This window comes from Fundulus heteroclitus, chromosome 11, assembly GCF_011125445.2.
Source record: "Fundulus heteroclitus isolate FHET01 chromosome 11, MU-UCD_Fhet_4.1, whole genome shotgun sequence".
Lineage (NCBI taxonomy): Eukaryota > Metazoa > Chordata > Actinopteri > Cyprinodontiformes > Fundulidae > Fundulus > Fundulus heteroclitus.
This window is the reverse complement of record NC_046371.1, coordinates 30532519-30558612: the sequence shown is the minus strand read 5'-3', so window position 1 is coordinate 30558612 and position 26094 is coordinate 30532519. Positions and strand designations below refer to the sequence as shown.

Genomic DNA, 26094 nt, shown 5'->3' with positions numbered 1-26094 from the left:
GCTGTTATGGCAAGACCCAAATGATAACAAGCCAGGTATGAACAGAATATGGAAATCAAAAAGTGACAAAATCCCAAAGAGAAACACAAAACCAAAGTCTCGTGGCAAAGCTAGGTTGCCACAGATATTTTGCATGGAAACATACTATACCACCGAAAATGCACAAATGTCCTTCAAATATCATAACAATGAGCCTATAGTAACAACCTGTTCTTTTGTCATACTATGCAGACACTCTCTCTGCTCTGATAAAGGTTCAACCACCTCTCCATGCTGAATAGTGGGAGTGGCTCCAAAGGGAGGACATTGCATTCTGATCAAGCAAGTCAAATGGACAGTATTAAACTTTATCCATACTGTGTGATCAATCAACCTGGAAAGGAAACAAGATTAGGAAAGATGGAGACATTATGGACAAAGCTGCATTATTGCATCCTCCTGACACAGTAGCAGACTTTTCATTTTACTCTCCTCATCCAAATACAGACCAAACAAAATGGGAACACATAATAAGTGACACTGCCGCTTCCTAGACATCACAGCAACTATCTGTTCCATTTCATCACGTTAGGCCAGTCATATTAATCAAATATATTGCTCAGTTTCGATTCTGGCTCCAAACAATCCCTATGACAACATCATAATCAAATAACGCTTCATTTTCCAAACCTGTGTTATCATTTTGTATTTTTTCCAATTTGAAATTGTGCTCTGATTTTGTACTGTCTCCAGACTGCCACTCGCTTCTACTTCTTTTGCAGAGCCTACATGCTTAGTGCGGTCTTGTTTTTGAAGTCAGCAGTTGGATGGCAGAAAGGTGAGAGGAGAAACGCAGCGGCAGCATCACCCGGTGGGTAAGAATTGAGCAAAAAAACCCAAACAAACATCAATGGTAGACGGCATAACTTGAGCATGGAAACAAACAGTAGCGCAAAGGCACAAAATGGCAAAAATAGGAGACATGATAACCACATGCAGCCACTGCAGCAGCTGTGTGTAGTGAATAAAAAAGTAGTGGATTCATTTGTCTGGGGAAATTTGGGATTTAAAGACACAGGAATATCAAAAACACTAATCTTGCCTGCTAGATGAATTCTCACGGTATTTGTGCATTCACAAACACAGGAGAAACGATCTTGTCCCACTCCAGCTTTCAGCCATTTGTGTCCAAACCAAAAACAATTCGGGCCAATCACGTTGCAGTAATGAGGTTTAAGGCGGGACATACCGGTGCGACAAAAGCAAGAGCGGCTGAGCCCACAGCCGAACCAACACCAACATTGCAGCGCAGGAGGACGCACGCGCAGCTGCACATTTGTTTTGCAAGAATCCACGATTTTGTCTTTGATAGTAAAACAGCAAGAAGTGCTTTGACTAGCTTACCTTCTTGTGGTTTCTCATAATGCCTGCTGCTTATGTTTTAATTTGATACCATGATTGGCCAAAACCATAGCTCTCAACTCTCACGCATTGACCGTGTGACACACGCATTTCATCAATTGCACACGCTCACACGCATTACTTTGAAAATCTCAATCTTACTACGAAAATCTCACTCTTGAAACGCACGGTTCGCGTCATGGCGGAACCAATTTGCGGTAAAATGGTTTCCGCACGTCCAGTAGTAGAGGTAACACAGCTGCCAGGACCGCCGCCGCGTAAACTAGTTTCCCTCATCCAAAGTGAAACACTTGGACGGTCCGTGTTGTGTGCGAAGTAAATGATAAGTCGTCATGTGTTGTTACAAAGTGTGAATTGAAAGCAAAGACCGTGTAAAATAGGGACCGTCTTCAATCGACCGACAGCACCCCCCCCCCCCCCCCCCCCCCCCCGTTGGACAGAGTTGAATCGAACAACATCACCCCCCCCCCCCCCCCCCGCCCCCCCCCCCCCCCGTTGGACAGAGTTGAATCGAACAACAGCACACCCCCCCCCCCCCCCCCCCCCGTCAACAATCTCACTCTCAACAGTCGTCAAAAGTTGAGAGGTATGGCCAAAACCAACCTTTGATAGGCGGTATTGCTTCGCCCAATCAGCTCAGGGAGTTCTGCTGAAATTCCCTCTTTTCCTCAAATGGATTCAATGGGAGCAGTCCCAGATTGATAATGTGCAGAACTAGAATGCTACAAATGATCAATCTGGCTGGACAGGTTACAAAAACACACCTTGGCTGTGTTTCCAACTCTACATATGTCACAGAGTAATTTGTAATAAAGCATAGCATGGAATTCAATAACCTACGTATTACTTTTGCTTTGGAGATTTTCACTTTCTGGGATGAATGTGAGAATAGGAATAAAGAGTTACATAAAGAAGGTAAATATCCAATGTTAGAGGAGGCAGATCAGGCGTATAGAAGGTTTAGTAGAAAATAAAAATAACACAATAGGCCGCAATAGCTTGCCCCGTGGTTATCCTGTGTACTTCTTTTTCTTAACTGAATATGCATCAATTCATGCCTATCAGGTGATGCCGCTGCTGTTTCCATGGTGTCTGCATCACTAGACACCACAAATCTGTATGACAACATGCAAATTATCAGAGAGTTTAATACAGAAAGTGACAAATTTATTCAATACATCTTGCCAATGATGGAAATAAATGTTTTCAAGGATCTTTTAGTAGCATCACTAAAATGTGTACAAATCTGTTTGGCTCAAGTAGTTTGGAGTCTTTAAAAATTATTAGTTAGGACAACTGTTGATTTATTCATAATTATAATTATGTTTTTAAATATCTCTTACGGTTGTTTTATTTCCACTGTACAATATTCAAGACTGTTGAAGGGGGCACTAAATTGCAGATTTTGCTTTTGTTAATTATGTAGAGTAATATCCTACATTTATCTAATTGTTTAGTCTTTAAGGAGTTTCAGAGTTAATGCATTGTTGTCCAAAGCTTAACGATTTTTGATATTTTTAATATTTACCAAGATTAATCAAGCAGGGCTAGTTTAGAACCTCATAAGATCCATTTATCTATAAGCCAACAGCATTAAAGTTGAAAAAGCATTCATAACAACATAGAGGCAAATAGTAAAGGTTCTCAAGGGTATATTGTTTTTCCAAAAACTCAAGAGTTTACCATGGAGTCTTTTTATGTCTATCTTTTGTTTGTTAAGAAAAGGTCTGTTTATTTCCGGCCATTATACTTTCATGTTTTCTTTTTAAGTTGTTCTCTAGCCTTTGGATTGCAGCCCTAAAGGCGCCCCCATGAAACCCTCCATCGCACTCAGACAACGTTGATTTTCTCTGTCTGCTTATTGTCTTCTTCTGGGACCTGCAGTAACATTATTAGAAAGAGAAATGCTTGCTCTCCTGCCAGAAGAAGTACTCTTTTTATTAGCTGGGTAGTCTGAAGCTTCCTTACAGATCCGCCAGTCTGCTCCCAGACACGTTTTTGCTAATTTGTTGTTTTTTACTGACATATCTAATTAAACTTGTTGTCTTTCTTCCCTTTGACCAGTAAACACCAGATTCCAGCTGAATTCCTTTGAAGCCTCAATGCAGTTTACTTTCATTCCTTTTCTTTGATAAAACTTCAGGGCCAATAAATCCCCCAACAATGGCTTCCATGGCGCTCAATTCAATAAAGCTGCCCTGCTTTTTTATCTCTTACTTTTCTCATCTATAATTGAAAGCTGGCAAATCTACTTCTGGAAAAACTCAGGCTATAACTCAACACACAACACCAAAACACAGTCTGATGGGTCACTTCAGTTCAGTGTGTGAGTGCCTCATAGCCGTAAAGTACAAGCCAGAAACATGGAGCAGGCAGGTGAAGAACCAAACAAGAAAGAAGAAGAAGACTTCACGCTCTGAGTTTTTTTTTTTAATGATAATAAAGTGTTGACTACATTCGTGCCCTGATTTTTTTAAGGCTACTACATGACAACTAAAAGAATTCTAAATAAGAAAAATCTCTCACTGGGATGTGAGCAAACAAAATAGCAATTTAATTAGATGTTTCTGAAAATTTGAAAGGACATTATAAAATACCAAACTGCTAAAATCTGAAGTTCAGTCTACTGTTGATGTGAGGCCAGGTGAGTCATATCCAGTGACAGAGTAATCCTTGATTGGACTGAATAATTACTAATGAGAATGTCTGACAGACAAGGGAAGGCAGCGACTGAAGCACAGCATTGCAAGTAAACTGAAAATGGAAGTGATTATGGAAAGATTAAACAATCATGGTTATTTTTGGTTGATATTGAAATCACATTTGTTTGTCATGGTTAAAGGTTTATTCAAGTGGCGGATGTGTAACAGTTCAACAATTCGGCAGCAAATTATGTCATGTTTGAATACCGTTCCATGACAGGTGAGTGTTTCAGTGTATTCAGTGGCAAGATTGTCAAAATATTTAGTGCTTCCAGGGTAACAGTATAATGGCCGCCTCACCTGTCATGATGCAGTCGTACGGGATTGCTCCCTAACCTCAGAGATTTTAGCGAAAAAAAATCATGATCTGCGATAAACTGGCAACCTGTCCAGGGTGTACCCCGCCTCTCGCCCATTGACAGCTGGAGATAGGCACCAGCATCCCTTGTGACCCCATGAGGGATAGACGTGTTAGAAAATGGATGGATGGATTCATGATGATGAAGCAAAAAGTTAAAGATGGGCATTAATATTGATAAACGTAACAGAATAGTGTCAGGGTTCTGTGTTTCTGTGCTCTCTAACTCTGCTCCACAGGTGGCTGCAGTTGACGGGTGGGCGTGGCCCGCACCTGCAGCTCTTTTGGAACTCTCTGCTCTGGCTTAAACGAAGTGCACTGACAGCTGGAAGATGCCAGAGTGTTACCCCGTTGTGGTGTGCCTAGGCCTTAGATCTGTCTCCTGTGCTTCATACCTGTGAGTTTTTGAAAACCCTGTTTTTTGGATCTAATCTTGTCTCCTGTCCTCTCCAGTACGTGGTGTTTTGGATTTACTCACCTGTGTTGGTTCCGTGCACTGAAGACCAGTTTTCAGAATCCCTGCCTGCTCAGATTTTGCTCTAGCGTCTCCCTTGGTATTACCAAGCCGGGCAAGAGATTTCCCTTCCTGGTTTCACCTGGTTCGTCTGGACTCACTCTGGTCCTTCCAGCTGCTCCTCCTGCCTGCCGCCGCAGTGGTGCTGTTCGGGCTCCCCGCCTGTGTTACATCTACCAGCCCTCCTGTCATTCAGCCACCTCTTCCCATCAGAGAGTTACGTTCACTAAGCTCCTTTTCCACTAATCCCCCCTCCGGATAGGTCCTTCCAACCAAGCGGTAAGCAGCGTAGCTTCTGGAGAATTTTTCCCTGGTTTGATCCATGTTAAATTTATCCTCTTTCTTCCCGCAGTCATTCCTGCTCTGACGTTCCGACCTCCCCTGTTGTACATATCGTGTGCTTTTCTTTATTTGAGCCTAAAATAAACATCTTTAAAACTGTTTCTGCTTCCGTCAGTGTCTGCATGTGGGCCAAACACCTTAAAACCATGACAAACAGGAAAGATGATGAATGACTCCCGCTGGCAGCAGTAGAAACGTTTATAATGCAATCAAATTATTGGTATTTAACTCTGCAAAAGCAGAGCTATCTTTGAATTGAAATGATAAGATACAGTCAAGAGCAAAAGAAAGTACATGCTATTGAAATTCTGCATTTTTGTAAAGTCAAACCTGCATTGTTATTATCATTCAAACCATCCCTTGGCAAGTTTAATTTCAAAGTCAGCTCTTACTTTTATCAACATGTTTCTTTTGACTGGAAGTAATGTTAACATTTTTGGAGTGGCCCAGCCAGAGTCTTGACTTAAATTCATTTGAGAATTTGTGGTGAGAGCTAAAGGTTAGGGTTATGGCAAGGAGGCCTTCCAACCCCAAAGACTTGGAGCTCATCAGCAAATATAAGACGGGTGGATGGCATCAATGTCCGTAACAAATGCAATTATTTTGTAAATCAATTTGAGAATACAAATTTTATCGTAATGGAAATCAAAACTTTTTTAAACTGATATTACCCCTTCATATTGTTTGATAGACTTTATTGAGGATCACAACTGAGTTAGTTTACTGATGTGGCAGGTTAACTCTATGCCATGATCCTTGGGTTTTAAGGTTTGTCTTATACTTACTTATTTCTTGTATTCTGTGTATTATAGTTTATTTCCCTTAGATCTCTGTTTTTTGTTGCCTTGGTTTAATGTTTTCTTGTGTCTTAGTTCAGCTTGTCTCTACATTAGTCTCCTTCCCTCAGTCTCAGTAAATCCCCCTACTAATCATGCTGCTACAGAGTTGCATATTCTGCGATGTTTGGTTTTAAAGGAGATTCCTTCACCAGCCTTTTCCACATACAAGAAGTCATAGGAAAAAGTAGACTGTGGTCAAGTAATTTTAATGTGAATTATGTTTTCCACTGTGTTTGTGATCTTTTGAAGAAGAAGAAACAAAATTAAATCAAGAAATCAATTAGTTGTAGGGCCCTTATCTAGGCCAAATCAGCTCTAACTCCTGAGACCCCAAACTCCTCTGCCAAACATCATATTCTTGAAATCCCAGAAAAAAAACTGATGCAATAGCCCTTTCAACTGTGGATTTCTTTCCTCCTTATTTAAATGTAGTTGCTGCAAAATAAATACAAGTAGCTGTCAAGAAGCTAAGGGAAGGAAAGGTACAGCGTGACAACGGGGGGCTGAAGGCTGACATCAAGACAACCGTGGAGATGCTCTCTGCCATATGTTTAGTTACATCTGGAACTGAGAAGGGTGTTTCTCCTTACTGTTCACACATCCACTCTACCAGGCAACATTTGTTTTTGTCAGTTACTTTAAAATGAGAATTTATGAGATATTTCCTCTCTCTTTCAGTTTTCTCTGCCTCGAACAAAACATTGCAGGCATTCAGATGTAATATTGGGTTAATATGATGCATTTTTAGACACAACTGAACTCCATGACTGAATGGTTTATGTGTCTTAACCTCTAAAGAATAAATAAAGGGGATCTTAATGCAGGTTATTCTTCTTTGAAAGAGATTATTTAAGGGTCAGATTGAGTCGACTCTGACATAATGAATAGGACAGCAATGCTGATCATTGGTTCATTCTTTTCTTCCATTGCCGCCGTCTTTAAACCTGTACTCATTAGCAGCTGTTTTCAAGTTTGGCTCTAACCTTAGCTGTCCCTTTCCACTACCGCCCGCTTGCGCCTCCCCATTTAGGTCATCAGCTGCCGATATAAACCGCTCCATCACAGGAACGTGCTAGCAGCTAAATGGGTTGCTTCACGGCTGTGTTTTATCAGCTCGGTGTGATCCCTGTTCAAGCTGAAACAAAGACGACGAAGATCTGCGAGGGTTTTGGCAAACCAAATTATTACAGTGAATTAAGTTATGATGATGTGTGTGTGTGTTAGGCTGGTGTCATTTTATGTACGTAATCAACCATAAGCCCTTCCAAATGGAAACAAGATGGCTGCTGACTGATGTAAGAAAACATCTGCAGCTCATAAGAGATAAACTCTGTGAATATCAGGTTTGCAAATGGTGTTTCCCTTCTCTGCAACACCAGTCTCACTGAAAAACAGCAAAGCTGACCTCATCCATTGACGACAATACCCAGCTCTAAAAGGCTAAAGCAGCCACTGCTTCTGCCATAATGATGAAAGGTGAAGTTTGTTAGTTTTACGTATCTTAGCAGCATTGTCAACAAGCAGGTGCTGACGAACAAATATGGAAAAGAAAAGCACCGTCAGCTTTCCTGCGGAACAGCCACAGCTGCAAACCAGACCCAGTTTGCAACCCATACATGTGCCAGCAAGTGGAACCACGGCCCGAAGCCTGTAGATCCGCCGGGGAAACCGGCGACAAACTTGGACTGCTCACAACCAATGCAGGTAGGAATTTTGCAAATTGAAAGGAATGTTGACTAGAAATATTGCTGTGGGCGCCTGGCAGGCAGATTACAAGAAGCAGAAGATGTATTTTCTTTTATTAATTATTTAGAATATTTTTAATTTTATGTGATGCTGGATCAATTCTGTCCCACAGCAGTTCAAAGTTTCCGTTAACAGGGCCAAGAAGACATAATGTTTAGGTTCTTGCTGTGAGATGCTATAAACCACTATAAAAGTCTGAATAAACTAACGTTTACATCATTTTAGATCGCAAAGCAGGATCTTAGAGATATTTGTTGTTTAATCATTAGAATTTCAGTATTTTTGGCTTATAAACTAAAAATAAGAAATAATTTACTTTAAAAGTGAGCGACTTTTCTTAGCAAATATCTTACCAAATATAAAATCTTGTCTTACTTTGACCAAAATACATATTCCACCCTACAACACCCAGGCTATGAAATGTGTGCATAAAGCCAACATGAAACATGGACATGTTCTTTGACGATAACCTGTGACGGTTCTTTAGCAAGTGAACAGAATCGGTTCATCCAGTCCTCAATCAGAATCGTCTTCCCCTTCTTGGCATCAGCTCAAGCTCATTGGAGGTGGATGAAAGAGTCCAACAAAGTTGTCACTGTGTATTTTCCTGTTGCTCATAGATATGCATTAGTGGCACGCCAAGGTCTGACGGAGCATCTCAGTGGAATTGGTCTGCCACTGAAGATGATGGCGGAGACAAAGTGATGCAAAGAGCTCAATGTTGCCATTTCACAGTATATGAATATGGAAATATTTTTTTGACATATCGCTGGGTTCATACAATGCCTTGCAAAATTATTTATGCTTAGAGACAGATAGAAAATAAGTCATGTATGATTGTAAAGTAAAAATAAAACTTGACATGGTTTTTAATTTTTTTTTCGCAAAAGTTTGAAAAGAATGGCCTGCATATTCAGCTTGATTTGGCTTGACCTCTGCTCCCCCTTAAAGGTGAATAGTGCAAGTTTTTAAGTTAAATATTCTTTCCCATACATACGCTTACAATGGCGTTCATACAACATACAAAGTTCACCTTGCTACTTTGTTGAGTCTCGGCCGTAATTGATGCATTAGCAAGAGATCGCAGGCTAATTTCAATTTTTATAGCTTTCTTACCTCAGAAGACATCATACCTCTAAACAAAAGATCTGGGTAGTCACAGCAGCAGATGCTTTTCTTCTTCTCCCATGCACATGCACAACACTGCCGTCATTTAAATTTGTCACCAGAGGGGGCAGACGCCTACAAAAATCTTGGAATTTACGGCATACTCCTTTAATAAAAAAATAAAAGTGCAGCCCCCAAAAGTTAGTTGATTAGTAAATAAGGTGTGTTGGTCAATGTCGGTGTAAATCCAGTGGTTCGCTAAAGGCGTCTGTGGTTTGTTAGAGAACATTGGTGAACAAAACGCATCATGGAGACCCAACGTGACAGAATACTCCATGAAAACCATGAAACATGGTGGTGGTAGAATCATGCCATCTTTTCTACAGTGGGACAGTCCTTTATTATCCCACAATGGGGAAATTCGGGCGTGACAGTGGCAAGTTACAGACAGTTTATAGTAATCTAATCTAATCCAAAGTTAGTTCTAAGGTAACTGACAATGAACTTCATCAGAAACGCCAAAGATAAACATAAGAGCAAATGCCAGTCATATTGCACAATTATTGATAATATGTAAAACTCTGGTAAAAAAGATGACATTTTCAAGTTAGTAGTGAAAAAAAGTGGAAAAAAACCACCAGCCTATTTAAAGAACAATATGAAATAATATGCAATATGCATGATAGCACAGCAGCATCTCGGAGTAGTTGAGATGTGCAAGTGTGCATTAGCATCTGAGAGACTGTGTAAACGATTCATGATCAGATGAGAAAAATGTTAGTCCCTACATGAGCAATTCTGGTAGACATACCCCAAAAGACTGGCAGTGGTAGCTGCAGTAAAAGGTTTTCTACAAAGTATTGACTCAGAGTTTCTGAATACAGAGCTGAACACTTTTTAGATTTGAAAACACATTTTTAAACCACTTTACAGTTGTTTGCTATTTTACAACATAAAACCTCAATAGAGCTGTTTTTTTTTCAAATGACAAAATATCAAAAAGTCCATGGCCTTGAAATACTTTAGTATGACATTGTAAATGAAAAGCAGTTGTTTCCTTAACTGAAGTATTTTTAACAGAATTCATACATCCCTTGGCTTTTATTTTATTCATGTCTTTTTCCGTTGAATAAAAAGGGAAGTTCATGGTTTTAGAATCTTCTTCATTCAGGATGCAGAATAGTCCTCAGTAAAAACTCTCCTGGCCAGCCTTGGATAAAAGTGGGACTTTGTGGAGAGATACTGTGTTTACAAATACCAAAATGCCAAGCATCAAATGCAATAAAGTAGCCCAGCCATGATAAAATTGCTGGTGGCCTCTGTAGTCTCTTAGTCGTTTATTGTGCCTACAATGCCTGCATTATCAAAGCTGCTGCGATGCTTCAAAGAAAGCGATGACACCACTTTTCTTTCCTTCTACAATCTTCTCTCTGAATTGTAGAAGGCTTCTGGTTCTGAAATGACCCAAAGCCACAACTTGTGCGTGAGCATTAGATTCCTAACGGCCCAGCGTGCACATTGCAATCTTTACGCAGGAGCCTAACAGCGGCTGTTAAATCTATCTGAAAGGCTAAAAATGACCATTCTCTCCGTGTCAGAGCTTGAAAGCGCACAAAAACCATCTACTTTGAATGATTTAATAGTTTTACACCGTGAACAACAAATTTTCCGAATCAAAGGCTAAACAATCCCTTTGTGTTGGTTAAAACCAAATGAATTTTGTCTAATTCAAGCCGTTAAATCTCCCTGTGCATATAAAAGGTTTATTTGAATGACTCTGTCGACACCTACACCGTGTTTGGTCACGGCAGTGCAGTATAGTGAGAGAAATAATCTCTGTGAAATAAACGTCTCTGTGCTATACCTTGAGTAATAAGGTGTAGGCTGAGACAGCAGGAAGGTGTCCAGAAGCAGCACACATTAAAATACCTGCAATCCTCTGGTAGCGTCTGATAAAATAACTATAAATACTGCCTTCTCAGGGGGAAGTGGGGGTTACATATGAAGGAAGGAGCTGGCGGTTCTGTGCAGGAACTTACTTTTAATTTAAAAAGATTACAGTCCATGGTATTGGGTATGTCTAAAAAAATGCCCCACTGTTTACCTTTGCAGGATTGCAGCTAAAACACCCTTTTGCAGCGTTACTGCAAGAGCTCCAATAAGCACAAAGTACATTAAACATGAGGATTGTCATGAGTTCTTGAAGAAAAAAAATCTGCTAATATCAATGCCAATCCTCCCTTTTTCATATGTGTCAGAACAAAAACAGCACACATAATATCTTTCTGATTTAAAAAAGACCAACTATTGCGATTTCTTGTCTACAGAATAAACCCTATCTTTTTGTATGAAGTGCATTGTGGAAGATGTGTTTTTTAGTGACTGTTATTGTGAGTTTCCACAGGAGAGCCTTCTCTTTGCCTGCCTAGCCTTAACTGGGTTATAGAGAGAACTACTGTTCTGTTTTAGCAACACACCTAAACACATGTAGTTTTTAAAAGTATTGTCCTTATCTAAGAGACTGCTGCTTCCGCTAAAAAACCTTTACAGTGAGAAAGGTGTTTGAAAAGTGAAGCATTCGACTTGTAGCATGTTTCCTTGGGTGGTTTCAATTAATTGTGTGAAACTTCCAGAAAGATTAAGCAATGAGCCTTAGCTTAGCCTTATCACATCAGACAGTTGGAGCAGCAGTGACAAACACAGCCGGATAGTCACTGTGATCAGCAGTTTAAAGAATATCTTTCATTGTTAGGGAAAACCCATAGTCACTAGACAAAATTCACAATGTCTATGATATTCCATGTCATTTACTACATTCATCCAGGTTTTTCCACAAGGTCGAAGTTTCACTACCATAATACAGTACATCAAATACCATAGTTTTAATGCAATTCACTGTCTAAGGTGGTACATGTACCAGAATTAGCATTGGAATTAATGTTTTGACAGAGTAAAGGTTACATGCTTTAGTTTAATACAGTGTTTCTCTGGTAACTGTCTAGTGCAAGTTTGACTATTTAAAGCATTTTGAATTTTAAACTAGAGATAATAAATAACTCTTAACTGAAGCTGCCAATGTCATGTTTTGGTTGCAAGGCCTCAAATGCAGGTTTTAGTATGAAATCAATTAAGAAAACATGTTAAAGAACTTGCACAGGAAACACAGGGGTCTAAACTGGGCATGTAGTCAACAGAGCAAACCAGTAAAATCAGAAGGAATAAATACTAGGGAAAGAGGGCAGAAAAGCCACGGAGAGCAGGTGAGAGCAATGAGAGACAGCTGAAAACAACGAGGGGTGAGTTGAGAGAAAGTTGAGCAGAGTCAGAACAGGGAGAAAACAGAGGAAGAAATCTAACAGAACATAACACAAAACCAGCATCGAGATGAACAAAGAATCTAATCTACAGTGAATGAATAAAAATGGCAGCATTAAGAGCAGATAAACAACAGAGAAGAAATTGACATAATAATAAAGACACTAAAAACACCTGACAATAGTGAACACAAGGAAATGAGTATACGGCAAGCCCCGAATGGTCTTGCCATATTCTCCTCTTTCTGTTCTTGAGCAATGTCTATTATTGCCTGTGGACGTTGTATTTTTCTGTCCAAGATGGTGGTGCAGGAGCCTGCAGTCACTGGAGGCACTCTGCTTTTAATGTTTGTCTTTGTGTTTTTGTTTGTTTTATCACCACTCCAAGCTCTAATCCAGTGCTGGAAAGGAGAGCTACAAACCGCGAAGAATATGGATTTTACTGGTCGCTGAAATTGGACTCCATCCCACCTGAACTAGAAAACGTCCGTCCCCCCCCCACCCCCTCCCCCTCACGTCTAAGGCCTAGACATGGGGAGGATGTGCCTGAAGCTCCACAACCTGGGTTTATCTCCACTGCTCTGCTCCTGAATCAGTGACTTCCTCACCAACAGGCCCCAGGTGGTTAGGATTGGGAAACACACTTCTGTCCCACTGATCCTCAACACTGGCATGCCTCAGGGTTGTTTTCAGCCGTGCTCTCTCCACCCTCTTCACCTACGACTGCTCTGCTATCCACCCCACAAACATGGTTGTGAAGTTTGTGGCTGACACCACTGTGGTGGGTCTCATCTAGAACAATGATGAGACCCACTACAGAGAGGAGGTCCATAACATGACACAGCGTGCTGTGTCATATTATGGATGAGGTATAACCTCATCCTGAACACCAGCAAGACCAAGAAGGTCATAGTGGACTACAGGAGGTTCAGGAAGACTGATCATGCTCCTCTATAGATATTGGGGGAGGTAGTGGAGCCTGTAGACAGCATACAATTCCCTGGCATTCATATCTCCTCCAACCTCTCCTGGACTATGAACACCTACTACCTGGTAAAGAAGGCTCAACAACAGCTCTTCTTTCTCAGGAAACTAAAACGGACAGGACTTTCACTAAACTGTTAACAAAAGTTTTTATAGAGCTACCATAGAAAGCATTTTGTGTCTCAGCATGTAATAGTGTGGTATGGTAGTTGCATAGTGCTGGAGAGGAAGGACTTAGTAGGGCTGATGAGGACATCCCAAGGGATTATGGGATGCCATCTACAGGAGCTATGCACTACATATGCTGCATGAACCCAGAACAGGGCCAGGCCTATTTCCACAGATCCCACCCACCTGGGCAATGCACATGATGGAAGTTTGTCCCACTTCCATCAGGAAAACGCTTGAGGAACATTAAATTAAAAACTAACAAACTTAAAAACAGCTTCTTTCCCAAAGTTATAAGGGCTACCCCCCCGCCCGATCAGCAAACCATCAACCTAGTTCCTTGTCTGTTACATTACAATCACCCTACTGGCTACAGAAGTTTCTGATGTGATGAAAACCATTTATACGGTTTCTATCTCGAAAATGTGTATTTTCACACTGCAATCTCTCAGGGACTGACTGGTTAGATATAAATGTAAATTGCAAAATTCTGCAACTAAATGATTGCACAGTATTGTAGACTGCTATCTTTTTGACTTGGAAATTTGTCAATTTGCTGCTAAGGACCATATGCATGCTTAAGCCCCTCAGGGAGTGTTGTTGTTGGCAAGTGCAAATCAACTGTTTGTTAAAAAAATAAATGAATATAAATTTGGAAAGATTGCTTTATTATGTCTGCATGCTATGTGTCACTATGTGCATTCCGAGTTATGTCTGCCTCGCTAGGAATTTCATTATCGTAACAAACAATGACAATAAAGCTTCTTGATTCTTCATTCTTTTTTCACTATAGGGCACAGAGGAGATAGCCTTTAACATCAGTTGACTTGACAACTTCCTCTGCAATGTTACAATCTGGGCTTAGAAAACAAGGATCTCTTTTAATTGTACAAAAAAGACATCGTTAAGTCTTTTAAATGTCACATCTGTCAGCCAGTGCCAATATGGATCGGCCAATAGTATTTAGGGTTTCATTTGGAGCATTCCTGAGATAGCTGGTGTTGTTGAAGCATCAAAATATTTTATTCATGACCACAGCACACAGGCAAAAATATTAATAAAAAAATCATAGAGATGCTAAAACAAATATTGAAGTGTAAAGCCAAGTACACGTTTCTCCTTTTTACATAACCGGAACATTTATGATCTAGTGGCTTTAGACAATTTAAACATGTCTGTGCGACACTTGCATGTGTGTTTCCCTTTCTGCATTAAAAACCCCACCCACGGAGTCTGTTATTAATTTATTTGGTGGTGAGAAAATATGTCCTCTGAGGACAAAGACACTGGCATCTACAGGAATTCACCTAATGCTGCTAAAGCGCCATCACACACACAGCTAAACCATGCTTTTGGAGGTTTTTTTATTATTATTATTATTTCTTCTAAGGAACACTGTGTCACAGAGTAACAAAAAAAATGTCTGCGGCCTTCACCTTAATGGCTTTGACAGACACACAGTTTACCGCTCAAGAAGTAAAAATAATTGCATTGCTCATGCTGAAGATTGTGACACCCTCAGGAGCCAGTGACACACGCAATTTACTCAGATGCATTACCAAATTAAATAAAGACAGCTAAAGCTTCTCTTCTCTTACAGAAACCCTTCAGGACTTCCAAGTAACCTCCACTATCGTTGGCCCCCCAAAAAACCCATCAGGTTACCAAGGCAACAGCTTGGTGAATGATGTTTTGCCCACAGTGTCTTATGGAAGTACAAGAAGCATCACACTTGTGAAAGTCAGCAAGGAGCAGTATATTACCTTCTTTATTTGCACTGGTTACCGTTTTTATGGACAGGATAGAAAACAAGATGTCATCTTCAAGACGTTGAGTGGCGGTGGAAAGCTTTAATTACCAACTTGTGCAAGCACCAAAAAAAACAAAAACCATTAGTGCTCCACCCTTATAGCCACATGACTTGCCTTCTATCCACATGACTTGCAGATGAACCATGCATGCAGATTTAAGAAAAGTGCATCCACTGTCCAATCTAATACCCTTTAAAGATATGTTTTGCAGCTTATCTGGATCCATAACAAAATACAGCCTAGCAGCATCCTTCCTTGAGGGACTAAAACCGCTTTAAGTCCTCTGCCAGCTTTAATCGTAACTCACATATCTAATATTTTAATTCCATTTTCACTGCCAGGAAACCAAGTTAGGGCATGACAGCGGCAATTCCTCACTGGCCAAACAACCTTTGGATATGTTTCACTGTTTTAAATACAGTATTCATCATCAACACTGCTTCAGATCTCGAATGTCTGACATTTGTTAAGTGTCTCATGACCTGCAGACATTCTGTCTCTGCTGTGCAGCTGGACCTAAGATTAAGACGTAGTCTCCTTGGAAGGCTGACATTTCCAAGCTTTTCTGTCAGTCTTACGCTCAGACAGTACAAATAAGATACAGAGTGTACAGCGTCTCGCAAGAGGATGTATACCCCTTTAGTTTTAGCAGAATAAGTCACATTAAAGCCACAAACATCAATGAGTTTTCATATTAAAGACAAATAACAGGTAGTGCCTAACTGTGAAGTGGATGGAAAGGTGTTTGACCCTTTTTACTCTGATACTGCTAAATAAAACAAAACTCCCTTTAAAAGTCAAATACTCTACTCACATCTCTGCTTGCTTGTTGTAAAACATTTTGAAAATCACGCCTGAATATTGCACCATTATGCATTATTGGTTGTGACAAAGTGAGAAAAAGAAGGATAAACACATGGCAACCCACTTTAATCTAGGGAAAATGTACTATTATGTTTCTACAGCCTTATTTTTAATATGTATTCAACTTGGAGAAAAATAGCTACCCATAAAACTCAATATATAATTAGATCAATTCCAAATGTAAATACAGTGCAAAGTTACCCTAAAAATAAGAAGGATCTAACTGTGGGTATTATTTTTAGAGCATCATTATGCGATTGTGATTTCTCACAGCCTTCCTTCCAAAGAACTGCACAGCATGAAACGCTGGATGCGGGGACAATGACTTCTAAGAACTCTTAATATTAGACATGGAAGGCTCATGAATTCATTTAAAAGCTGGTGCTCTAAATTCAGAAAAATGTTCCTCAAATTTACATTCCTTTCATCAAGTTCTGAAGAATGCATTTCCGACACCGTGAAAAAAAGGTCCAAATCTTAGTAGAGAACAAAAAACAAAAACAAACTCCTGATAATCTGACAGGAATATGTTAAACTGTGCAGCTGGGGAACAGACAATGATATTTCTGCTCATGTTTTTTTAGTTTTTAGTTTTTTTTTTTCCCACAACTCTTATAACTTATTGAGACGTGCGTTTTCAAGAAATCCTCCTGATCAAGATTCTTCTGTTTCTGCAAAAACAACAGAAGACGAATTACAGATCTGGAAGAACATTTGCACAAGAATACCATCTGCAACTGGCGCACGGCACGACACAAACCGGCGAGGATACAAAGCTAACAATGTTCAGAGCTTGCATGATTTATTTAATCCTCCTTCTGCAAATAAGTAGTAAGGTAAAAAAAAATGGGACATGACCACAATGGAGAATAAATGAGGAAAATAAAGTTCTTGGACGCAATAAATAGGCTGAAAAGAAAAAGGCAAAAGGAAATATTCACTATCTCGGCCCATTCCAGAGCATAAGGCTCGGTAGTGCTGCTGGATGGGCGAGCCCAATGTATCTGCATTTCCCCCGTCTGCACTAACCCTGCATCGGTTTCTCTTCATCTTGGTTCGTTCCACCTCTCATCATCTGTTACTGTTTGGAGATAACCAGCAAATCTCCCCTTAGAGCTCAGTGTTCAATGACTGACGTGATTGTGGTTGAATACATACAGGGCCTCTCATAATTACATGCTGTTATCATAATCATTTAATGGCTGCTGCCTGCTTTAGCCCAGTGTCTGCTTCACCAGAATGCTGGATCCACCTACAGAGACTTCCAAACAACCTTCCCTCGTTTCTTTTCCTTTCTCTTCTTTTTTCATTCCTTTTTCACCATAAGCGTGACACATTTGTGGAGTGAATGTTAACCGTACTGTCTTACACACACAGTCAGGAGCACACAGCCGATGCACAAAGGAGCACCAAAAACTGTTTGTCCCCCCCCCCCCAAACATGGAGGAAGATATTAGTCTCATTTATTTCGTAATCACTCGAGATCCTTTGCGTTTTACTGCATCATGCCTCCCTGTGCCTGAAGGAACAACAATGCAAATGCAAACCCCTGCAACAATCTGCCTCTGTCTTTGCTACATTTATTTGACTGCATGGACACACCACTTGGCTTGGAAAGGTATTCATACCCTTTAAAACCTCAATTGGCCACAAGCTACCGTGTATTTCAGTTGGGTTTTATGTGACTGACCAAAACAAGGTTTTATAGTAACATGGTTGTAAAGCGGAAGTAAAATTGTTGATGGCTTTCAGGAGATTTAGCTAAATGAATCAGAAAAGTGTTCTATATTTCTAATCAATCCCTCTGAGTCAACACACACCCAAGGGGTACGCTCCTACCAGGTCTGTCTATCTCAAAGATTTTCTGCTAATTCTTCTTTGCAATATAGCTCCAGTTCAGTCAGATTGAATGGACCGTCACATTTTAATTTAGGCCTGGGCTTTGCTCGGCCCATTCTAACACGTGAGCATGCTTTTATCCAAATCCTTCCATTGTTGTTATGCTGCAGCTTTGCCTTCTGCACCATGGACATATTCTTGGCACTCTTCACCCTCCATACACCCCAGTCTTCTTCATCTTCTTCTTTTTCTTTGTAATTTTTTGGCAGTTGGCAAAACAACATACACCCCAGGCTTCTCTCCACCTCAGTAATCATCTACACCTGTCCGCCTTAATCAAGCCCAGACTCATTCCACCTGTCAGCACTCCTACTTAAATCTCCCTCAGTCAGCTCTTCCCTGTCGGTTTGTCTGCTAACTTCTGCTCACCTCATCCTTTCCTTGTCCGAAAAGCCCGAGTTCCCTTCATCTCCGCCTGCCTGCTGCTGATCCTGCTGTTACTCCGGTCCTGCGAGTCTTCACTCTGCCGTGCTGCTGGTCCTGCTTGCCAGTTCCTGCCATCTACATCCTCTGTCTCAGTCCGGTTCTGCCTTTCTCTGTCTCCTGCTTCCACAACTCATCATCATCCAATAAACTCTTTTAAAACATAACTCCGTTTGTGTTCGGGTTCACCGTCAAATCATGACAATTGTAGCCCTGGTTGAATATTTTGGGTCGTTTTCCTGCTTGAAGTTGAACCTCCCCCACCAGTTTTGAGTCTTTTCCAGTCTCTAATAGTTTTTCTTCCAAGAATATAATATGGTTAGCTTCATTTGTCTTCCCAACAACCCTGATCCGCTTTCCCAGCTGAAGAGGTGCATCCCCACAGCTCGATGGTGCCACCACCACGTTTTAGAGTTGAGGTGGTGTTATTCAACAGTTTTAAAATAGGGCAAAATGTCTTCAATTTTAATTTAGCCTCATCAGAGCAGCTCCTACCCCCTGTTTGCTGTGTACCCTACACTGCTTGTGATAAACGTCTCACGGGCTGTATTTCATGTCTGCCATGAAGGCCAGGCTTATCGGTGAGTAAACAATGCTATGCAGACAGAGCACAACATTAAAGCATGAGAGAAAAAGCAACTAGTCAGATAGCACATATTTAAAAATAAAATATAACATAAAGGAATAGCTGACTGTATTTTAATATGTCCAGTCGCTTATTAAATGACCCAAGACTCTCAAGACAGCAAAAAAAACAAAGAAAGCTTATGGTGGAAGTCCTGACTAATAGGTTTCCTGTTGTCACATTGTCCCTCCAGAGCCGTGGGTCTCCGCAGCTCCTCCAGAGTCACCATGGGACTCCTTCCATTTCTTTTTTTGTCATTTTGCTTCCACTTCACAATTCTCAACCACTTTTTGTTGGCCTGTCACATAAAATCCTAGCAAGAAACATTAAGATTCTTGGTTGTGACCTGACTATAATGTGCTAAAAGTTCAAGAAGTGTGAACGCTTTTGTAAGGCACTGTTTCTGTTCATCCTGAAAGGGCTGCATTCTTGAACGAAGTACCACTCAAGCTTAAAAGAACAAATCTGCTCAGTCTTAGAGTTTGCTTATCTTATGAAGAGGCCCTTTTATTCCCAACACAACAATTTGCTGTGAAAGAAAACAGATGTCCCAACAGATGAAGAAACTGGCTAAGTCATTTAGTTGTGGTCACACTCACGAGTCCAGGGAGCCATGCGGACGGAGAGCTGGCTGCGAGGAGCAACATATGGCAGTGTGTTCTGTCACATTAAAAGGTGTGGCAACAACAATGGACCATGCAGTAAAGAACTGTCTAGAAAATCTGCATGTGGCGCAAGCGAGGAACACAGAAAAAGCAGCAGAATTTGCTTATAACCTCAAACTGGACTGTGTCCAGTAATTAAAACGAACACTTGGCCTCTGACTCTGGCTGGCTGAAAATCAGGGAAATATTGAGCTAAATTTGAGAAATAAAGTTCTTGTGCGGGCAACGTTATAACCTCTGCGTTTAGCAACCCTTTTTCAGACTGAAGTGATGTTCTAGGAGCAGAACTATCTGAGTACCTGCATACTCATTTAGAAAGTGGCAATGACACATACAGGCAAAGGGTTCAAGGTGTCCTTGCCCATAGTGATCAAACTTTGAGTTATAATACTATTCTTACATACAGGCACTGTACTTTTGTTGACAGCCCGCATGCTTTTTACTGAAGTTATGCTTAGGGGCAGTGATAGTTGATTCTGGGTCTTCTGAGTCGTTGCTGTCTTGGATCAATGACACCGATTGTTTGCATACCAGAAATTTCATTTAAAATCTCCTGGTAGTTTAAAGCTCGAGTGGCCTTTGGAATAGAAACTGGCAGAAAACTCACCAGCAGGTATGAGGCACTTTTCCACAGATCCACCCATCTGGAGTCTCTGTTACCAAAAGTTTCAATCTCAGTCTCATCTGACCACAGCACACTCCAAACATTTTAATCTTGTGACAGGAATAATATTCCTTCTGACATCCCTCTCAAACAATATAGCATCTAATGGTTAGTACTTGGTGACCCAAAGGTCCTGCTCTTTGCCGGAGGTCTATGGAGACTAAAAAAAAAAAAGGAGGTTTTTACTTCTCCTATTATTCTCTATGTGTGAGTGCAAGATAAATATTGGTCCTCGACCATCCTAGTGGCCAGTAGCTATGAAAGAAATGAGCCTGTATTTAATATCATATATACAGTAAACTCCATGGAAACGGAAAGTCATGAATTACCAATTTCCAGGAAGGTCCTAGAAATTTTAAATCAACTTTAAATATGTAAATATGAATAAAAAATGCTTTAGTTAAATTCATTTTAGGGATCAATAAAATTAAACACAAGTGATTTACTAGTTCAAATGCAGGGAGAAGCCTTGGCTGGTCTCGGTAGATATTTTATTACTCCAGCACAGAGTTCTCACTACTCTGGTTTAAATACCTGCTGGAGAAACTGTGGTGCACAGCGAGCGAAACACTTGCACTTGTTTCGGTCATGCTCATCAATACAAACTTTCTGGCATTCGATCCAAATTGAACTGAACAGCATAGATGATGATAACAATACTAAATGTTTGTTTGGCATGTGGAGCCTGGCGGCATGAAAACCCATCACCAGAAGATGGCTAAGTCCTGTGACACTAAAGCTAGATGACTCGTACAATCTTATTTATTCAATATTTACCATGGAACAAATCACATTTCATAACAGACTTCAAAATGGACAATTTAAATAAAATCTGGGAAAAATGGAGATTATACATCTTGCCTAGAAGGCCAGAATTTGTTTGACTCCCATATATGTATTCTGTAAAAGAAATTAATATTGAGTACACCTCCTGCTTGTTGTTTATAGTTTTTTTTGTATTATTTATGTTTGCAAAAAAACAAACAAAAGACAAAAACAAAACAAAAAAAATCCACAAAACAAAATTGATTTTGTGGACTATAATAATTGGTTAATGTTTTTCCTGACTAATTTACTGCTCTCAAATAAAAGTCAGATTTTTTGTTTCATTATATTTAAGAAATTTATATATTTTTGAACATATTATAATAAAATATCAATCTAGACAAGGCTTTTTATATACTGCTCAAAATATGAAGGCCACACGTAAACAACACAATATAACCCCAAATCAGTCACACTTCTGTGAAATCAAACTGTCACCTTTAGAAGCAACACTGATTGACAATCAGTTTCACCTGCTGTTGTTCAAATGGCATAGACACCAGGTGGAAACTAGAGGCAATTAGTAAGACCCCTCCACTCCCCATCCATTCTGGATGAGTAGTGCAGCTCATCCAGAATGGATCAGTGTGAGCTGTGGCAAGAAGGTTTTCTGTGTCTGTCAGCGTAGTGTCCAGAGCATGGAGGCGCTACCAGGAGACAGCCCAGTACATCAGGAGACATGGAGGAGGCCATAGGAGGGCAACAACTCTGCAGCAGGACCCCTACATTCGACTTTGAGCATGGAGGGACAGGAGGAGCACTGCCAGAGCCCTGCAAAAGGACTTCCAGCAGAACACAAATGTTCATGTCTGCTCAAACGATCAGAAACAGACTCCATGAGGGTGGTATGAGGGCCCAACATCCACAGGTGGGGGTTATGCTTACAGGACATTTGGCATTTGACAGAGAACACCAACATTGGCAAATTCACCACTGGCGCCCTGTGCTCTTCACAGATGAAAGCAGGTTCACACTGAGCACATGTAACAGAGTCTGAAGACGCCGTGGAGAACGTTCTGCTGCCCGCAACGTCCTCCAGCATGACCGCTTTGGCAGTGGGTCGGTAATGTTGTGGGGTGACATTTCTTTGGGGGGCCGCACAACCCTCCATGTGCTCGCCAGATGTACGTTGCACCAGAGACTGTCCAGGAGTTGGCGAAAATGTTAGTCCAGGTCTGGGAGGACATCCCTCAGGAGACCATCCACCACCTCATCAGGAGCATGCCCAGACGTTGTAGGGAGGTCATACAGGCATGTGTAGCCACACATGCTACTGAGCCTCATTTTGACTTGTTTTAAGGGCATAACACCAAAGTTGGATCCTGCTCTAGTGTGTTTTTCCACTTTAATTTTGAGCGGCTGCAAATCCAGACCTACATGGGTTAATAAATTTGATTTCCATTGACAATTTTTGTGTGATTTTGTTGTCAGCACATTCCACTATGTAGAGAACAGAGTATTTAATAAACATATTTCATTCATTCAGATCTAGGATGTGTTATTTTAGTGTTCCCTTTATTTTTTTTGAGCAGTATACATCTTTAACAGGGGTCCGTGTAAATATGGACAACATTATAACCTTCATAACCAGTTGGGCTTCTAAAAACCATTTCAATTTTGGGGACTGTCTGCATTGGCAAATCAAGATTGCTTCCTTGTAATCTTCTTTTTCTACATCCATGTAGTCTATATGTTACATATGAAGCCAAGCTTCATTGGCTTCCTGTTAAATCAAGAATAGAATTTAAAATTCTTCTTCTAACGTATAAAGCCCTTAATAATCAAGCTCCATCATATATCAGAGCTCTGATTACCCCGTATGTTCCTAACAGAGCACTTCGCTCTCAGACTGCAGGTCTGCTGGTGGTTCCTAGAGTCTCTAAAAGTAGAGTGGGAGGCAGATCCTTTAGCTATCATGCTCCTCTCCTGTGGAACCAACTCCCATTTTTGGTCCGTGAGGCAGACACCCTGTCTACTTTTAAGACTAATCTTAAAACTTTCCTTTTTGCCAAAGCTTATAACTAGAGTGGCTCATGTTACTCTGAGCTACCTTTATAGTTTTACTGCTATAGGTTTAGGCTACTGGAGGACATCAGGATCTAATTTTCTGACTCTATAGAGTTCTACTGTTTTTCAATTATGCATTATGTGTTGTCATTTCTGCTTTAACTTTCTGTTCTCTCTCTTTTATCTTCATAGTAGGTACACCTGGTCTGGCGTTCTGTTAACTGTGACATCATCCAGAGAAGACGGCTCACCCGCTACTACCATCTAATGTAGAACAGATTACTAGATCAATGTGTGCTTCTGAGCTTTTTTTGTCTCTCTTGTTGTGTCTCTGCTCTGTCTTCTGTAACCCCAGTCGGTCGAGGCAGATGACCGTTCATACTGAGCCCAGTTCTGCCGGAGGTTTTCCTTCCCGTTAATGGGGAGTTTTTCTTCCCACTGTCGCTTCATGCTTGCTCAGTATGAGGGATTGCAGCAAAGCGATGTACAATGCAGACGACTCTCCCTGTGGCTCTACGCTTCCCCAGGAGTGAATGCTGCTTGTCGGGACTTTGATGCAATCAACTGGTTTCCTTATATAGGAACATTTTTGACCAATCTGTATAATCTGATCCAATCTGAATAATATGATTGAAGTTGACTTTGTAAAGTGCCTTGAGATGACATGTTTCATGAATTGGCGCTATATAAATACAATTGAATTGAATTGAATTATGGGTGCATGTTCTTTGTTCGCATAGTCTGTTGTTGACCCATTTTCTACATAATTCTAGAAAATAGGAAGGGGGCACAATGTGTGTGTGTGTGTATATGTGTGTGTTTGGGGGGGGGGGGGGCTGACTCCTTCAATCAAGTGGCTGTTAAATGCAAATTTTAAAGTTACTAATATATTAGTCAAGAAACCAACACACAAAATGCACGCCGGGCATCACCACACACACACGCGCGCACATTTATATATATATATATATATATATATATATATATATATATATATATATATATATATATATATATATATATATAAAACACAGACAATTTGAATAAACATTCAATTTCTCCTTGAGTCATAGATTGAACTTCTGAGCTGAGCAAAGAAACGTTAAAAGTAGGCTATTGATTTAGAGAGCGGTGATGTTGTAGGGGAAACGCAGGCAGCCCCAGACTCCTCGCTTTAACGAGGGGGTTTATTCCAAGGTTAACTTAGCCTCCGCTCAACAGTCTTCTCTCATGTTGCGGCATCTCCTCTGTGATGGGCTGTACGGCACGCGGGGTCAAAGCACGAGACCGGAGTTCGGGTGAACGCGCTCATTTATTCTGTCAATATTAAAAATAATAATAATAATAATAAAAGGACGTCACGCGCGCCGTGGTGGTTAATTGCCCATTAACAGAAAGTAACAATTACCCGCACGAGCCATCCAGTGTCGCATTCTGCTGCCATTCGAATACAAGCGAGAAAACCCGTTTAGTCAACACACACACACACACACAAAAAAAAAAGCAGTGTAAGAAAAACATGTTTTCTTTTCCTAATAGTACTTAATTCCCGAGCGCAAAGGGGCAGAGCAGGATCCGCATGCAGCGCCGCATCCTCAGCCCAGCATCATCTCCACTTCATCCACGGAGACCTGTTAAGCCATCAATTATACTGCGGTAGCTCCGCAAACAGCAGTTGTTGCATGTTGAATGAAACACCGCTGCCGAGGACGTCTGAAAGCGTCTCCCACTGCTTCTTCGAACCCGAACGTCAACGAAAACCCCACAAACCCCCAGACATGCAGCGGCACAGGTAACGACGAGCATTAAAAAAGAAAAAAAAGAAAAGAAAAAACAACAACAAAACAAACCAACAACAAAATCAGATTCTCACCCGCAGCACAGGGGGGGTTTGCGTTCCTGCCGTTTCTTCTCGCTCCTTGGACTTAATTAGCTTCTGACGTTTAGTCCGTCTGATTTCACCCTCAACTGTTATCATCCACTGGCTTTTTTTTTTTTTTCCAGCGGCGAAATGGATAATTTTTTGGCGTGCTTTCGCAAAGCTCTGCCCTCTTCAAACTAACCTTCCCGCCCCCTCCTCCTTCCCTCCTCAGATTGGTGCTGGACAGGAGGGGCAAACCCTGGACCCGGGGGCTGCTTTAGAGGCGCCGATTTGTCACAGCGATCAGAGCCCACATGGACACGCACGCAGTGGACGTCTGCAAGAGGGTTTAACCGAGCAGCTTGTCACCGATGCTCCCGACAACCAGAGGACCCTTAACCCCCTCACCCCCCACCCACCCACCCACCCCCTCCTCCGTGTGCGCCTGTGCACAGCAGCCTCCCAGACGTGAAACGGTGGTGAGTGGGCCCACTTATTCCGTGGGTTTGAGCTCTGACGCAGGTGCCCAAAGGTTCAGCCTAGACTGACAGAGATGCCCAGCCTTAGAGCTGCCGCCGCTGCTGCTGACAGTGATAAAGTAATCTCATCTGAGTCAGTGCAGCAGCAGGAAATGGGAGCTGATTATTCCCCACTCTGTGACCTTGGGGTGCCGTTGTCTCATCAGAGGTCCCCCGCAAAAAAAGTCGGGAAATGAGGGAGAGTGGAAATATGAGACTCCTCACTTTTGTCTGCCTGTGCCCAAGGTGCCCTTAGGGGGGGAAGGGGAGGTAGCAGTCCCTCTGACCTGCTGCTCACACAGCGGCAAATGGCAAGGAGCCGTGTTTGCTCTGTTTCAACTCCCAGGTGTGTTTGTCGGAGCAGGATACCCTGACCTGATTTTGTTCTTTGCCATGAACACAGATATGTGACAACTGTCAAGAGAAGCAACACACGGCTCCACATGACCTCCCCGTC

The 26094-nt window shown here is 41.2% G+C and overlaps 1 protein-coding gene across 1 annotated transcript in view; it reads right to left on the bottom strand.

The window, feature by feature from the left end:
- Nucleotides 1-25311, bottom strand: part of gabra3 (gamma-aminobutyric acid type A receptor subunit alpha3) — a gene marked incomplete in the record, with an annotated part of 170635 nt that extends 145324 nt beyond the window's left edge. The window contains 1 exon segment of the mRNA XM_036143367.1: nucleotides 25132-25311. Within this exon segment, the coding sequence (XP_035999260.1) occupies nucleotides 25132-25236 (105 nt within the window).
- Between the last annotated feature and the right edge of the window lie 783 nt (nucleotides 25312-26094).